Source organism: Haplochromis burtoni, unplaced genomic scaffold (assembly GCF_018398535.1).
Source record: "Haplochromis burtoni strain Fernald_Lab_line unplaced genomic scaffold, NCSU_Asbu1 Contig_6, whole genome shotgun sequence".
NCBI lineage: Eukaryota > Metazoa > Chordata > Actinopteri > Cichliformes > Cichlidae > Haplochromis > Haplochromis burtoni.
The window spans coordinates 5447148-5462896 of record NW_024582367.1 but is presented as its reverse complement, the minus strand read 5'-3'; the positions used below and the strand labels follow the sequence as shown (position 1 = coordinate 5462896).

Genomic DNA, 15749 nt, shown 5'->3' with positions numbered 1-15749 from the left:
CAAATAAACTGTATGTGATGCAAACATGTAAAATCCACGACAGTACATAATGTCTTTCTGAGAGTGGGCATAGCCACTCTATACACCACTGAACAGCCATAACATCACGCCCCAAATATTTTCTAGATTGTCCTTTGATCGACCATTTGGGGCATGGCCATGGGAACTCTGGGAGTGTGCCGTGGTGTCAGGCACCAGGTTGTTGACAGAACATCCAGTGGGATGTCCTGTCCTGTGGATTGCAGGACAGCGTCTCTGTGGATCGAGCTTTTTTGATCGGATTGGGATCTGGGGAGTTCAGGAGCTGGGTCAAAGCCTTGGGTCTCTGTTGTATTCCAGAGCACTTGTGTGATTGGGCGGGGGCATTGTCCCACTTAATGAGGCCAGTGCTGAGGTTGCAGAGATACTACCATGGCAGATATGCTTGGTCTACAGCAACACATAGGTGGCACCCACATCAATGTCAGGACCCAAGGTTTTCTAGTATTTCATGTAACAAAAGTATCACGTTTATTAAGTTCACTTGTCGGTGGTGTTGCAATTAGAGCAATCAGTATTGCATCTAAAATTCTTTGAATCAGGTATTCACTGGGAATTTCCACTGTCAGAATATCAGTATCAGGAAATGAAATAACTCTGCAGAATAAAGGCTCATTTTGGGATTTCTTGGACCCTAGCTCTGTATAAATGGGCTCTAGAGATTCCTAACGTTTCCTGCAGCTGTCAGAGCACTGTGCATGCTGTATGTTGATGAGAGGATGTTCGTTTTTACTACATTAATTTTACCCACTAATTCAGGCTCCCTAATTAGTCCCGTGGAATTATTTTTTCAACAACACCTTTGAAACTAAGGCTTTTAAAAAATTATTTTCATAATTCTCACATACTAATCAATAATACCAAAAAATGACTATTGGATTAGATATTCCTTTTTTCTCAGTAATGATACCAATAATGCTGTTTTTACCTCCTCCACCTGCACACAGGGAAGCACACAGCCTCTTCCCTCATTAGCAGATTAAGTAGTTTTCACAACATGAAACAACACTTTAGGAGGAATTTAGGGGAGGTCAGTAATGCTGTGTTCCAACAACACTGAAGTATCAGTTATCATAAGTGTTAACCACAAGCCAGTGTTCTCCTAGTTATGGTGTTGGTCCCAAGCCCAGATAACTGGGATGTTTGCATCAGTAAGAACATCTGGTATAAAATCTTTGCCAAATCAAACATACAGATACAAATTGCTATGGAAGGTCCTGTAGAAGTAAGTGAACAGCTGAAAGTATCTTTATCCAATAACCAAGTTATCATTAAGCAGTGCCTGATGGCTGTGGCCAAAAACAAATGAGCTAGGCAAAAATGCTATCAGTGCTACCCACTGGTAATGTCAATTAAAAAAAAAAATTTTTTTTTGCCCCTGTGATATCAAAAATCGTATTAAGCATTGAATAATTTCCTGGGTATCAGTATTGAGCTTGGATTTCTTGTATTATGAGAACCCTACAAACAAGGCATGCTGATAATTTTCTGATGATGATGATCCTCATCCCATCAACTAGTTCCAATCTGCTTATTCCCCTCGAGAATAGAGGGAGGCTGTCATATCCCAGCTGAGAGAGAGAACTGACTTACACATCAGCTTAACATGTAGTCCAGTATTTGATTGATAATGTTAAAAACAAACATTACTGCAGACTGTGAAACAAGCCCACTTATAGGCTTATGAGAACTCAGATGTGTGTCAGTGTTTTCCCCATTGTTATAGAGAAATTACATAGAAAAATAACATTTTAATTTGTGATGACAGATTGTGCAGCAATTAATCGGCTAAAAGGCCACATGAGAGTTTTGATTGTTCCACTATTGTAGCATCAGCAGAGAGGTGAAAAGTTCAGTACAAAAAGTAGCTTCCTACTTTAGCTATGATTAATTTGATCGGTTCTCAGAGGGCGGCAGGCTTGAAATATTCTGTACTTATTAGGCAAAGATATTACGAAAAACAACAACCGTAAAAAACAAACAAAAACACCCCCCAAAAAAACCAATGATTATTTTATATGAGACACTGTCTATTAGGTATGTTGTTTGTTTTTGTTTGTTTGTTTACTAGTCAAATTAACCAGAAACCATTCTTTTTATACTTCTCATTGTTCTTATATTTCGCAGCTGTTTGATTGTTTTTTTTTTTTATTAACAGTGATGGCAAGAGGAATTTGGATTCACGTTGTCGTGTTGATGCTGAAGCATGCCTACCTAAGTCCCAGTGAGAGAGTTTATCACACATGAAGAGCTGCACTCCATCTGGAAATTTCCATAATAAAAAAAAAAAACCTGTGCATGCACTACCATGCTCATTCGCTCAAACTGTGCATGTGAATATAAACCTTAAAAAAAGGGCAAAACATCCAAGGATTTGGGGGAAATGTGTGTACACACTTACTGACAATCTGCTGTCTGACATCTTCACATCTTCACATTTATCTTTCATTGACTGCATCTTCTCTAAAACAAGCCATGTGATTTTTATAATTCATTTAAAAAGACCACAAGTCAGTTGTTGTGTGTTAAGTTTAGACACATTGTGGCCTTCTCTTATGTTCACATCCTTTGTGTGTCATAATCATACTCTTGCTGCCAATCTAGAGCAGAGACACCCACTCCCTCAACTTCCTACCCACACGTACACACAGACACTCGCACACAAACACACTGCTAATCTCTTTTTCCAGAGATTACACTGGTAAATGAACACTTGACCTGCTCTCTAGTCATATGATCCACACAGGCTATTTCCATCTTTTGCAGATATCCTCTGGTTTCCCCTCCACCACATTTAACATTTGGAGGTATATTTACATTAAACCCGTTACTGACTTTGTGTGTGTGAGCTTGAATTAATATAATTTCAAGCAAAATTCAGCAAGCATTGTGTAAACAGTTTATTATTCACTCTGGTAGAAGGAAATGAAAAAGTAAATTATGAAAGTTTATGACAGATTTGCAAGTTAATTTCACATTCATGCATAAAGCATTGAGTTATGGCACAACTAAGAGTTAATTTTCACAACAAACAACCTTTATTTGTCATATACACAATTATACAGAGTACAACATGTAGTGAAATTCTTGTGTCCGAGCTGCGGACAGGCTGCAGGGCTTGTTTTTTGTTTTTTTTGTTTTTTTTTTTTGCTTTGCACAGGGGGTCTAGCCAGGACCCTTACTAGATACCGGGTGGGAATCAAACTTGTGACTCCCGCTCCGAAGGTGTGTAGTCTTACCAATACACTATCCAGCTGCACAAGTTTACTTCTAATTTTCCCTTTTAATCCTCTAGCTATTGGAGATGCGGTGTAATTTCTTTTAAATGACAAATATGTTCCAGAATATGAACGTCTTTTGATCCACAGGCTTTAATAATGTTTCGCAAAAAACAGCTCTTACCCTTGAAGATATAACATTTTCTCTCAGTACAATATTAATCTTACAGTGTAACATCCAGATTGTAAAATGAACATTATGTGTGATAATTAGGAATATTGCCTACATTTTCTGCTTCAGATATTAACGAAGGTCAGTATGTGTTTCTTTATTTGCCTTTTATTTCACATATTTGAAATATAATCAGCTGTTCTTTGTCTATGGCTTTCAGTTTAAGTATGCTGCTTGGGGGACTAAAGTGCTAATTTTTAGTATCCAAATAACACAACAATTTACATTAACATATAATTATTCACTGGAAACAAAAGCCCCTTTTCTACTACTGCCTAATCGGATTGACTTGCCACTGATCGATTACTTTTTCATTACAATCCACTGATACCTAACCTGTGTGGCTGTTGTGAATGCACCCCCCCTCCCCGACACGAACACTACAAAAAAGGTGAACGAGGCAAGAATATCCCTGCTGCTCGGTCTGTGGCTTTTCGTTAGACTCAGATGAACACCGCGTTGTTTTTTGTGGCTATTTCGCTTGTTGTCGGGCCTAAAAAATTGCAGTTTAATTTTCGTGAAGGAGAAGCTCTCATGACTCATCGAGTGAGGCTACTGTCCAACCAGTCGGTGGCATGCAGCCTGATGACGTCACATTTTAGTACCTGCTCTGATTGCTTGGAACACCTGGCGAACAGGTACTAAGAGAGTACCTGGTGCCAGGTAATGGAAACCCCCCAAACCGTGGCGAGCCGCACTGAGTTGATCCAAATAGTGTAGGGGTTTTTTATGATAGAGAAAACAAATATGCTCTAATTATAAATATTCACATTTTATTTTAAAAATGAAAGAATTTCAAATTAGTTTTTAATGGCGCCAGGGACCTCAACTCTCTGGCCAAGAGATTAAAGGCTGCTGCGCCCAGGCAGTAAACACTTTTCTTTGCAGGCCATAACATGATTAACATGATTGGCTGAAAGACTTGAGGGTGGCTTTAGGTCTGATAACGGCTCATATTTCACCGCCTGTAGCTTTCTGGGCATCTCCAGAAAACTGGAGAGGTTGGATTTGTTAAATTGTTGACCTAGCTAAAATGAACTGACAAAATGTCACAATATGCAGATGACATTCGATAATAATTTTCTAATATGTGCTGCACAAATTAAAAACATGCCGCATCGCAGAGCTTTTGAAGCTTAGGAAAATGTCAGTAAAATGGCCAGTGTGGGACAGCTGACCATTACAATCAATAGAATAAAAGAAAACTGACAAATATAAAGCAAAACTTGAAGAAAAAAAGTCTCATTGTCCATCAGTCCCATTTTAAACACAATGGTTTATTTCTGGAATAAATCTAATAAGGATGAATTGCCTTTCAAGGGGTCAAACTGCATATTTATTGCTATGGGCACGTAAAACCCAGGAGCCTACAAACTTATTAAGATGAATGATTGATATGCCAGGAGCATGAAGTGTGTTGGAGAGATGGGACACATTTAACCCAGTGTTGCTTTGAATCAAAGCTGAGAGGTGCTGTTAATTATCAGGGTGTCTCTGATGGCCGCAGATGAAACCAACACGCTATCTATTCTGTCCTACCTATTAAGTACTGTGTGAGTGTTTGTGTGGAGATCCTTATTTGCTATATGAAAGCCCACCTGGTTTAATCAAAGGCTCAAGGTTATTGATTAAATAGGAAATGATCTTCAAACAGCAAATGCAAAGTTGAGTTGTACTGTGAATGCATGCCAAACATTAGGTTTTAATTAAAGCGACGACCATTTTAGAAGACCAAGTACAAAGAAATATAATTTTTACTTTTCAAAAAAGTTACACGCCACTTTGCCTTCCAAACATCCTTAATTCTTTGTGATTGCTCTGCACAGTTGTTCCCTGAGCCTGAAAGCGCCAGAGGTTTCTTCCTGTTAAAAGGGAGTTTTTCCTTCCCACTGTTGCCAAGAGTTTGCTCAAAGGGCATTGTTTGACCGCTGGAGTTTTCTCTCTATTATTATATGGTCTATACCTTACAATTTATAGATCATTGATGCGACTATTGTTGTGATTTGGTGCTATATAAATAAAACTTAGTTGAACTGAATTGATTTGTGCATCCATAATGTGACTCTCCTGTTAGACTTAGACTTAGAGAGACTTAGAGCTTTTTATTGTCATTGTGCAGTTTCTTGCACAGCGAAACTGGGTAGCTGGACCACAAAGGTGCTAAAGTAAGAAGAAGAGAAACCAATATACAACGAAGGTGGAGAAAAAAAAAATTAAATAAATAGAATAAAATAAAAAACAGTGTATATGTATACATATGTGAGTGGAACTATATACATGGTGTATGTGTAGGAAACATTGAAACAGACTAGGACCAAAATAATTGCACATGAGCCAAAAATATTGCACAGAACATGGAAAGACTGAGATATTGCACATAGATGATCAACAGCAGTATCAGGGTGGATGTGTTGGGGAAGTCTTTACACACTCTTAGTTTGCATTAAGAGTTCTGACAGCCCTCGGGAAGAAGCTGTTCTTTAGTCTGTTGGTTTTGCACCTGATGGATCTGAGCCTTTTTCCAGAGGGCAGGATGTTGAAGAGGTGGAGGTTAGGATGGAGGTGGTCCTTTATAATTGCCCTGGCTCTGGAGAGACATCTTGAGCTGGCAATTAAGTCCAGAGAGGGGAGTGGACAGCCGATTACCTTCTCTGCAGTTCTGATGACCCTCTGTAGTCTCTTCTTGTCAGCTGTTGTGCAACCAGCGTACCACACAGGGATGGCGTGCACCAGCACACTCTCGATAGTGGCACGGTAGAAGGACACTAGGAGTTCAGTCTGCAGCCTGTTCCATCTCAGAACCCTCAAGAAATGGAGGCGCTGCTGGGCTTTCTTTACTAGGGCTGATGTTTTTGTGGACCAGGACAGGTCCTTGGATATGTGGGTGCCGAGGAACTTAAAGGAGGACACCCTCTCCATATAGTCACCTTTTATGGATAGGGGAGGGGGATCAGTTCTTGTTTTGCGGAAGTCCATGACCACTTCCTTGGTTTTCTTGGTGTTTAGGGTGAGGTTATTGTAGTTACACCATTCTGACAGTCGCTGGACCTCATCCCTGTAGGCGGTGTCATCATCGTTGGTGATGAGCCCCATCAGAGTGGTGTCATCTGCAAATTTGATGATGATGTTGCAGGGGTGCATAGCGGTGCAGTCACTGCTGTTCCATCACATCCCAAAGGTGCTCTTTGGGACTGTTCAAGAAGACGATATGAAATTTGAGACTGGCTTGTTTTTCTGCTGTAACCAGTCATCAGAAGATGAGTACGCTATGTTCATAAAGAAATGGACAACAATCCTTAGGTAGGCTGTGGTGTTTAAACAATGTTCAGTTGTTACTAAGGAGCCCATCCTGTATCGAGAAAATTGAAGTTGAGAAAATTGAAAAATGCTGGTGTTAAACCAACAGCCTTTTAGCTTGAACTGTTCACACAAAGCAGGATGAATCATGTTTTTTTGTTTCTAAGTTCTCACTCTGCTGTACCACTTAATGTCCTGGCAGAAATTGAGACTAATCATACCTAGCAATGTTTCTTCAATCTTCTATTGTCCAATTTTGTTGAGCTTGTGTGAACTATAGCCTAATTTTCCTGTCCTTAGCTGACAGGAGAGATGCATCAAGGTTCGATATGTTGTGCATTCAGAGATGCTCTTCTGCATACCTTGGTTGTAACAAGTGGTTATTTGATTAACATTTGTCATCTTATCAGCTCAAAGCAGTCTGACTCTGACATAGGCAAGGTTTTTTCAGCAAGAGAACCGCTGCTCACTGGATATTTTCTCTTTGTTGTACCATTCTCTGTCAGCCCTCGAGATGATTGTGTGGGACAATAAACAAAATCTGCACTTTCTACAATGATAAAAACCAGCCAGTCTGTCACCAACAACCATGCATTGTTCAGGGTAATTTAAATGACATTTCTTCCCCATTTTAAATCATGGTTTAGAATGGGAATGTCAACAGGCCACCTTGAGCATGTCTTCATACCTAAATGCACTGAGTTGCTGGCATGTGACTGAGCACTTGAACAGATGTACCTAACAAAATGATGAATGAGTGTATTTCAACACTTTTGGATTATATTATATGTATTGCTTTTATTACTCTTCCTTGTAATGACAATATGCATAAATGAAGAGTTTGATGTAATTTCAGTTCTATGGCTTTATTTGCATCTTGCATTTCTGGGGTTAGTCTGATGACATCACACCACATGGAGAGAGGTTGGCTGAAGTAATGTGGTGCAACGTAATGTAATCCCAGTAATGAGAGTTGAGGACATGTGTGACAGTTTTGGAATCCTGCTTGCAGTGTGTGTGTGTGTGTGTGTGTGTGTGTGTGTGTGTGTGTGTGTGTGTGTGTGTGTGTGTGTACCAAATCAGAAATGTATAGAGATGGGGAGGTGATTACAGTCATGACACTGGGGATTGGATTTTGGAGGATTACATGCACGCACACTCTGACACACACAGACACAGTTTTCCTGACGACACAAGTCTAAATGCAGGGCTAATACTGTCATACAAAGGGGTCAGAGAGGGAGACAGACCAGGAGAGCGAAGTAAGGGATGGATATGTACTGAGGGATCATGAGGCATTATGTCAAAAGCATCACAAAAGTAAAGCAGCTTGTATATTTGACTGCTGCTCTCTTCCCTTTCCTTTTCTCTTCTTCTCCCACCCTCCTTTCCAGGCAGTAGCCTGCCAGAATGGCCCTTCCCAGGGGACATCCTCCTCCTTCCCCCTGGCCCCCTCTCTTCCTCCTTCTCCTCTTCCTTCTCCTCCTTATCTCCTCCCCGCTTCCTCTGCAGGCTCGGCCGCTCCTCCTGCACCCGTCCATCAATGTCGCGGTGGTGTTCAGCGGCTCTAGCTACCAGAATGAGGTTAGAGGTCGTCTCAGTGGAGAGAATTTTGTCGACCTTCCCGTAGTGGTCAGCCCTGTAACGGTGCTGGTCAATGACACCAACCCTCGTGACCTGCTGACACGTCTCTGCGATACCATGGCAACGGAAAAGCTGCACGGTGTGGTGTTTGAGGATGATGTGGGCTCGGCTACCGGCGCTCAGGTAAGAATAATTTATGCATTTTTGTGTTTTCTGATCCGACATCCTCTCCAGAGTCATGGTGTTCAGTCACCCAGATCCATTTCCTAAAGCTGCACGAGGCAAGACTTTATGTAAAAAAGCATCTGTCCTGTCCTAAATCACAAAGAGGAACAAATTGAGATGCCAAGCGTGTACTAAATGCTTACTTTTACTTGCTGTCTTTGCAGAAATTAAATTATGGTGTCGGTAGGGTTTCAGATCGTAAAGGGAAGAGATGTTGCATTAAATCAAAGCAGTATTTTAGAGGATTTATTACCCTAAAAAAGGCATTGTTCTCAGCGTAAATGAAGTCGTAGGAAAAAGTATAGCTAGCATAGAGTTACCAAAAACATCATCCAAAGATTTGTTTTATCACTGAAATCTCCTAAAAAGAATTTTGCTGAAAAAAGTGAAATGTTTTATGAGTGCATTTAAACATTAGAAGTAAAACGCTTGAAACAGGTTTATTATTTGATATGCCTTTTAATGTTAATACCATAGAATTAAAGCTTGCATTTAATTGTTAGCACATATTCTTTTACTAATAAAGAGCAAGGTCTCTGATTTACCATTAAACTATTGCCATAACTCCAACAGCAGCCAGTAAAAACCAGACACCTCAAAGAAAACTGTGGCAATAGAGAATCTACTATGGAAGCACGCATGGGTAGACGTGGTACATGTAGGTTTTGGCCGCTACATGCTCTGTTTTGGATTTTGTTGCTGCTATTTTAATGCAACAATTTTCCCTTCATAGATGCCTGGATCGCTGAGCAACTTTGCACTTCACAGTCAAATTCTTCTTCTTTTGCAAACATCCATTCATCCACCCATCCATCCAAGTCAAGTTTGTGATAGGGTTGGAGCCTGTGACATTAAAATGAACAACAATAGTTAATTTAGAATCACCAACTGTTTTACCACACAAGCCAGAGAACCCATGCAGGCGCAGGGAGAACTATGCAATCACATAAAGAGGCTCCTGGGGGATTTGAACCCAGGACCTTCTTGCCACCATGTTGCCCATTTGCCCCCCAAGTTTCGGCTAGTCACCCTATCTACAAGAAGTCACCACAGCGGAAAGCTCCACATGGTTGAGTTGGCAGATTTTGTGACCTCCCCTATTAGTAATTTTAATACAAATTCTGAGTGTAGTATAATAATAATTACATGAAAACAAAACTGGAGCTCTACAAGTTTTGAAACCATTACCTTTTTAAAATATCTGAAAGACTTGTTATTATGTTTTATGTTTTATATTTATTTTATTTATTTATTTTTCATTTATTTTATTTTAATTTTATTATGTATTATTTTATTAATGCCGGTTAAGGTTTGCCTGACAAAATTGTTGCTTTTCAAGTGCTGTTTTGATTTAAACAAAAAAAAGGTGCTTAGTTTGCCATTAAACTGGCAATCGATCAGTTTCTGGATTGAATATGAATTTTACATCCTGGTCTTTCGACCACTACTAATTGGTAAAACTATATTAATGAATATGAGTTATTCTGGTGCAACACTTTCATCTTATTTTATTCAAATAGGAAATCTGTTTGTTTTAATCTTTCAGGTGGCAGAAGTAGCACAGATCTTGGACTTCCTCTCCACACAGACAACTCTGCCAATTGTGGGCATCAGTGGTGGGTCTGCAGTCGTCATACCGTATAAGGTACTGTGAAAACAATGAGACTTTCAATCTTCTCAACACTGTCCCACCACCAGGATCGAGCCTAAATTGGACCTTCGCACCACACTCGTGAATGCATTTCAGTCAGAGGTATCAAAATAATACTAGTCACATATGTATAATGAGGGAAAAACAACTTCTTGGTATAAGATGAACAACAACCTGCAATATAAATCCTGTCAGCAGCAGCACTCGCTCTTCACAGCCTCCTGTCTTAGTCAGAACTCTTTTGCACCGGCATCACTCAGCTTAAAACAACTTAAGTAGGTCAGAGCGGTGAAACCTACTTTGGCAAGCAACTCGCTGCATGCAAATATTTGGATATGAGCAATACAGATGGGTGAATTATCAGCGATGACTAGAGCCTTCGACCCTCATCATCTCGTCTAATCCGTGGCTGGGAAAAGTCTTGAGTTGTGGGAAAGGAAACTTCGTAAGGGGAGACAAGTGCTACGGGTGATCTGTGCTTCAATCAATCATGTCTACACAGTCGAAGACCAGCAGGTTTTTCCCGCTATGATTTAGCATGTATCTCATTGATGAATAGAAATGGAGAGCAGCGAGCTGTGTAGTTAGATTGTAAAGAAGAGATTGATGACACCAGATGGATTCTTAATCTTTACTTTTTCTCCACTTTGTGGTGGGAATGTGGCTCCGTCTCTACTTCCTTTCACACTCTAAGCTTTCGGCTCATCTCCCCTTCCTTCCTTTAATTGCTTAACTGCTATCTCCAACACCTTGTATTTATAGAAACAACTCTCAAACACATGCAAATGAATACTGTCACATATGAGAAGTACACACACACACACACACACACACACACACACACACACACACACACACACACACACACAGTCAAATGGGTTCATTCCTACACCTATCAACCAATCGAAACTTGTATAGCCCTGTGGCTATAAATTCCACCCCCAGCAACATTTTGTAAACCACAGTAATTGTTTTTATCATCTTCCTGTTGATGTCATGTCATAGATAGGCATTAAACAGGACGAGTTGTAACTGCAGGAGAGTGATTGATTTGCTGTATTTTGATGACAGAGTGAGTGAATAAGAGACAGACAGAAGAGAAAGATGCCTCGATGAAGCTTGGCTGACAGGTGCCCAAAGGCAGTGTTTTACTGTCTCATAGCTGAGTCTCTTTTGTGAGTGAAATAGTCCTCCTTGTTTCCATAATTCTCTCTCTCCCCCCCCCCAGTTGGTTAGTTCACTTCTAACCCTGTCTCTTTCCCCCATGCATTTCATATTTTGCTTTGGTCTCTCTACACCTTCACTGCTTTCTTCTTTTCCTCCATCACCTTCGCTCCTTGAATCTACTTCTTTTTTTTTTTGCATGCTGGCAGAGTCTATTAAGACTGTGGCTTGAAGTAAGCCAGAGGCCTGTGCTCCTTTTTGCTCACTTGGAGCTCTAGGACAGCATTAAACTGTTAATAATTAGAGCCTTCAGGAGGCTGAAGCACCCTGTAGCGCTTACCATTTATCCCCAAATCCAAACCATTCACTCATCTTTTCCCTCAATTTTTTCTGTCCCTCTGAAAACTTCTCCAAGCCATTTACCTCAGATCTGCTTTTAACACACATCTCACACAGTTCTTCTGCTGCCTCCAGAATATTTTTGTCAAATTTCATCATCGATCACTGGTCTCTGGTTGGTAATTTGCAGAGCCAATCACAAAACCTGTCAACTTGACAGCGAGCAAACACAAACAAGCAGGTGTGACGTTGCCCCTGAGAAGTCCAAAGTGTTGAGTGGTGGTTCTCTGTAGAACACAAAGAGAAAAGCATTTTCCTGTGGCCTGCATGTCGAAGGCATTATTTTACCCTTACCCTCATACTCCTCTTCAGTCTCTCTATATGCTCCTTTGTTGTCCGGAAGAAGAAAAAAAAAAAAGCTTGTCAGAGGTGTCTGGCACAATGGGACAGGTGGGTTGGATGGAGAAAGACATGCCCGTGAGTGCATGATTCTGTTAAGGGATAAAAGAGCTCAATAGTGCTTGATTATCAATAGGCCTGATGATGATGAATATCTTTGATAGTGGGTTTAAAAAGAAGCAGCAGCCGCCCGAGCCGCCTATTTATGGCTCCTGTCTCAGTGATCTTTCTATGGTGAACAACAAGGAAGGAGGGAATGAGACAAAGATGAAAAGATTGAAGGCTGGAGAGGAAGTGTGTCTTTTGTCAGACGGCACATACATCAAGCAAAAGCGAAGAAGAGGAAATTAAAGGTTAAGGAAGCGCTGAAAAACAGCATAAAGGCTGTTCAATGGGGCCTGCGAGGGAAGGAGGGAAAAAAATGTAGTGACGTGTCTCTCGGAGGAGTTAGAAATCAGAGATTGAGCGTGTTTTCTGTTTGTGTGTTCTTGGCTGGCTGGTTGTCAGTCACTGCAGTGTGCTGGGCGATCATTAGAGGGTGCTACTTCCAGATGTCGAGTCGTGGGAGCAGTGGAGCAGGAGGTGACAGAGAGGAGATGAGGATGGGGGCAGGAGCACGGTGCCGACGAGGCTGCAGGGTGAACAACAAGAAACTTTAATAACAAAACTTTAATTCAGTTGGAATAAAATTCTAACATCTGATATATGAATATTCTAATTATGATTGCAGTGATTGCGATAATAACTGTATTCAGTCTGAGGAAAAGATGCATCTTCAGAGTTGATGGGTTTTATGTTTTCAGAAACGTCACTTGGCCAAAAGTATGCAGACAACACCAAAATATCAGACAATCCAAGTGTTAAACACGGGTTTTGTTAAGGGTGTTTTATCAAAGTATGGTTATGAGTACCCCAAAACATAGGGTTGGGGTTGTCAAGTAATGCATTACACATTAATCTTTTCTTAAAAGTAATGGAGTATGTCATTTAATTACTTACCAGAGAAAGCAATTTGTTAAACTATCTTTTACAGTGTAAAGCGTATGAACAAAAGGGCAACAAAGCAAAGATGAAAACTAGCTCAAAGAGAAGTTCAGGGTCTGGCTGCTGGGTCGGGGTCGGCATGCACTCAGCTTTACAATGACTTTGAGCTCTCAGTTAGCTTTGCATTAGCATCCTGTCTGTGGAGATGGCTATAAAGAGCCAATGTGTTAGCAGTATAATGCAGTTTTTTCTGTTCTGCATGCAGTTTGCACTTTAGAATCACGCTCTGATCCTTTTGGGCAATAGAAATAAAAGTAATGTCAGTATCTCCAATCCTCAATAGCTGCAAATGTCTGACTTTTTTCTCTTTCTATCTGTCCAGCGTGCTGATAACTGATTAACTGATATGTAATTACTAAATTTAGTTCAGTAACATTACTGTAATCACATTACATTTTTAGCAACATAGTATGTGTTACACCTAACACTGCCACTACACAATAGTTGTATGTTAGCTGCAAATGTATATGCAACAGTAATCTGGTTTCTCCAGCTATACTCTTCAAATTTCCAGCAGGAAAGTTTGTCCATGTTTCTGAAATGCCCCCTTTGCAACAACGACACGGGATGATGTCGTTGTTGCAAAGGGATTAAAAGCATTCTGTATTTATTATTCCACTGCAAACAATGAATCGGCTTCATAAAATAACTATTAATTGTATAGGTTAATTAATTAGCAGATCAGGAGATTAACTGTTTTGAGGATTTAGATAACATTTTGAAGCCTGGGGCAGAGGTTTGCTCCAATTGGCGTCAGTAACACTGACGTCAGTAGAGTCTGTTGGGGGCCAAGGCAAAAATTCACAGGGGAGTCCTCCAACCAGAGTTCTTCATCATTTGTGTTATAAATAAATACATAACTAAATAACTAACTAACTAAATAAAATAAATGTAAGGGATTTTTTTTTGGCTTAACAGAAAATGACAAAAAAGCAGCATATCAGGTAATTTGGAATCTTCAGAGTGCACATATAGTATAATCAATCATTTGGAGGGGGCACCCTATCCTTCGCTTTTGCTGCTGGTGTTATAAATGTAATGATTCTGAGAAAAGATAACAAAGAGACACTGGAAAAGATTCTTATACCAGTAACATATTAATACCATTAAATTATATTTGAGCACAAATTCAACTTTTGAATGTTGTTCTTGGGCACAGCATCCACAGTATAGCTCTACTTTTTGGATCTTTTTGATAGAACTGTAATAGTTCCAGTACAAAGGATACTTATGTGCTGGGGACTGCACTACAGATACAGAAAATACAATAGTAGACACACACAACTATGTATATATAGCACTATAATTTACATGACTAGACCTAGTAACTTAGAGTACATGTCCAAATTTCTTTGCATCAAAATTTCATAAGTTCTGTCAAACCTTAACATTTAGCTCAAATGCAACTTTAATGTTAACTAAAAAAAGATTTCAGAAAATTTTCATTCTCCAAATCACTCAGTTACTGGTGTCCTACAGAAAAAGATGTAAAACATTACTCTACAAATGGCAGAGACCATCTTCAGTTCAGCAACAATGCCTAAGGCCAAGTTGAGTGGTTATATTGTTAACGCTGTACTAGCGTCTATATTCTTTCACACATATTCCCATTAGGATTCAGGTGGGGCTCTATGGTGGCTCTGAACGTCATTCACTGCAAACGAAGAAGCTGCAAGCAGCTGAATGCTTTGCTGGTGGCATGCTGTGCCCCTCATCGGAGCTCAATGTTGGCGTCTGGCTCTCAGCTGATGTTCTAGTACATCACAGAAGTGCTGGATAGGGTTGAGGTCAGGGCTCAATGCCTGTCCACACTGTTGTCTATAATGAAGCGAAGCCTGCTAGCTAGGTCAGGCCGCTCGAGCTGCATTATGTCATAGACACGTAACATGCCTGACTCTCCCACTTTGGTGGTGAATTAAAGCTGCAAAATGTCCCATCCCTCTCTCTCCTGCTCCACATCACTACCTGCTATTTCAATCCCTCCACCACCCTGCAGCCACATGCAGGCACCAGGGGAGTATTTACTTACAACTCCCCAATTTCCTTCCCAATTTGCAGTAGGTATGTCACCAGAATCAGCCATTTTTATACTTGATACGTTTTAATACCAAAATTCTAAAATCACAACTGTACATTTTTTTAATCACCTGCAAGTGTTCTCGTCTGTCATCACTGCATTCACTAGAAATACTAGACATAACCATAGCAAAATCCCCAGTGGAAGATTGTAACCAGCGTGCCATGATACACCGTAAAAAAAAAAATCCTAAAAAAACAGTTATATTCCGGCAGCTGGGGCGCCAAAATAATACCAGAAAATACCAGAAAATAACTTTCTCATAAAAATACGGTTATTTTCAGTAATGACAATATAGTTCGTTGCCTTAATTTTACATGGGATTTTGCCTTTTCCAAGTGCTTTTAAACATTAAATTAGGAACATTTTAATGTGATTAAACAATGAAATTACCTATAAACAAGGTCAATGAATGCGGCAATATGAATAATAATACTTAAATGTACAGAAATATACAGTTAACAGTTGGTTTAAATAATA

The 15749-nt window shown here is 40.0% G+C and overlaps 1 protein-coding gene across 1 annotated transcript in view; it reads left to right on the top strand.

Annotated features, from left to right (window-relative positions):
• The window catches only part of LOC102295918 (glutamate receptor ionotropic, NMDA 2C), a 62252-nt gene that overhangs the window by 4599 nt on the left and 41904 nt on the right, over positions 1-15749 (top strand). The window contains exons 2-3 of the mRNA XM_005913535.3: positions 8181-8553; positions 10142-10240. Coding sequence (XP_005913597.1) covers positions 8197-8553; positions 10142-10240 — 456 coding nt within the window. The 5' untranslated portion in view covers positions 8181-8196. The remainder of the gene's footprint in view (positions 1-8180; positions 8554-10141; positions 10241-15749) is intronic.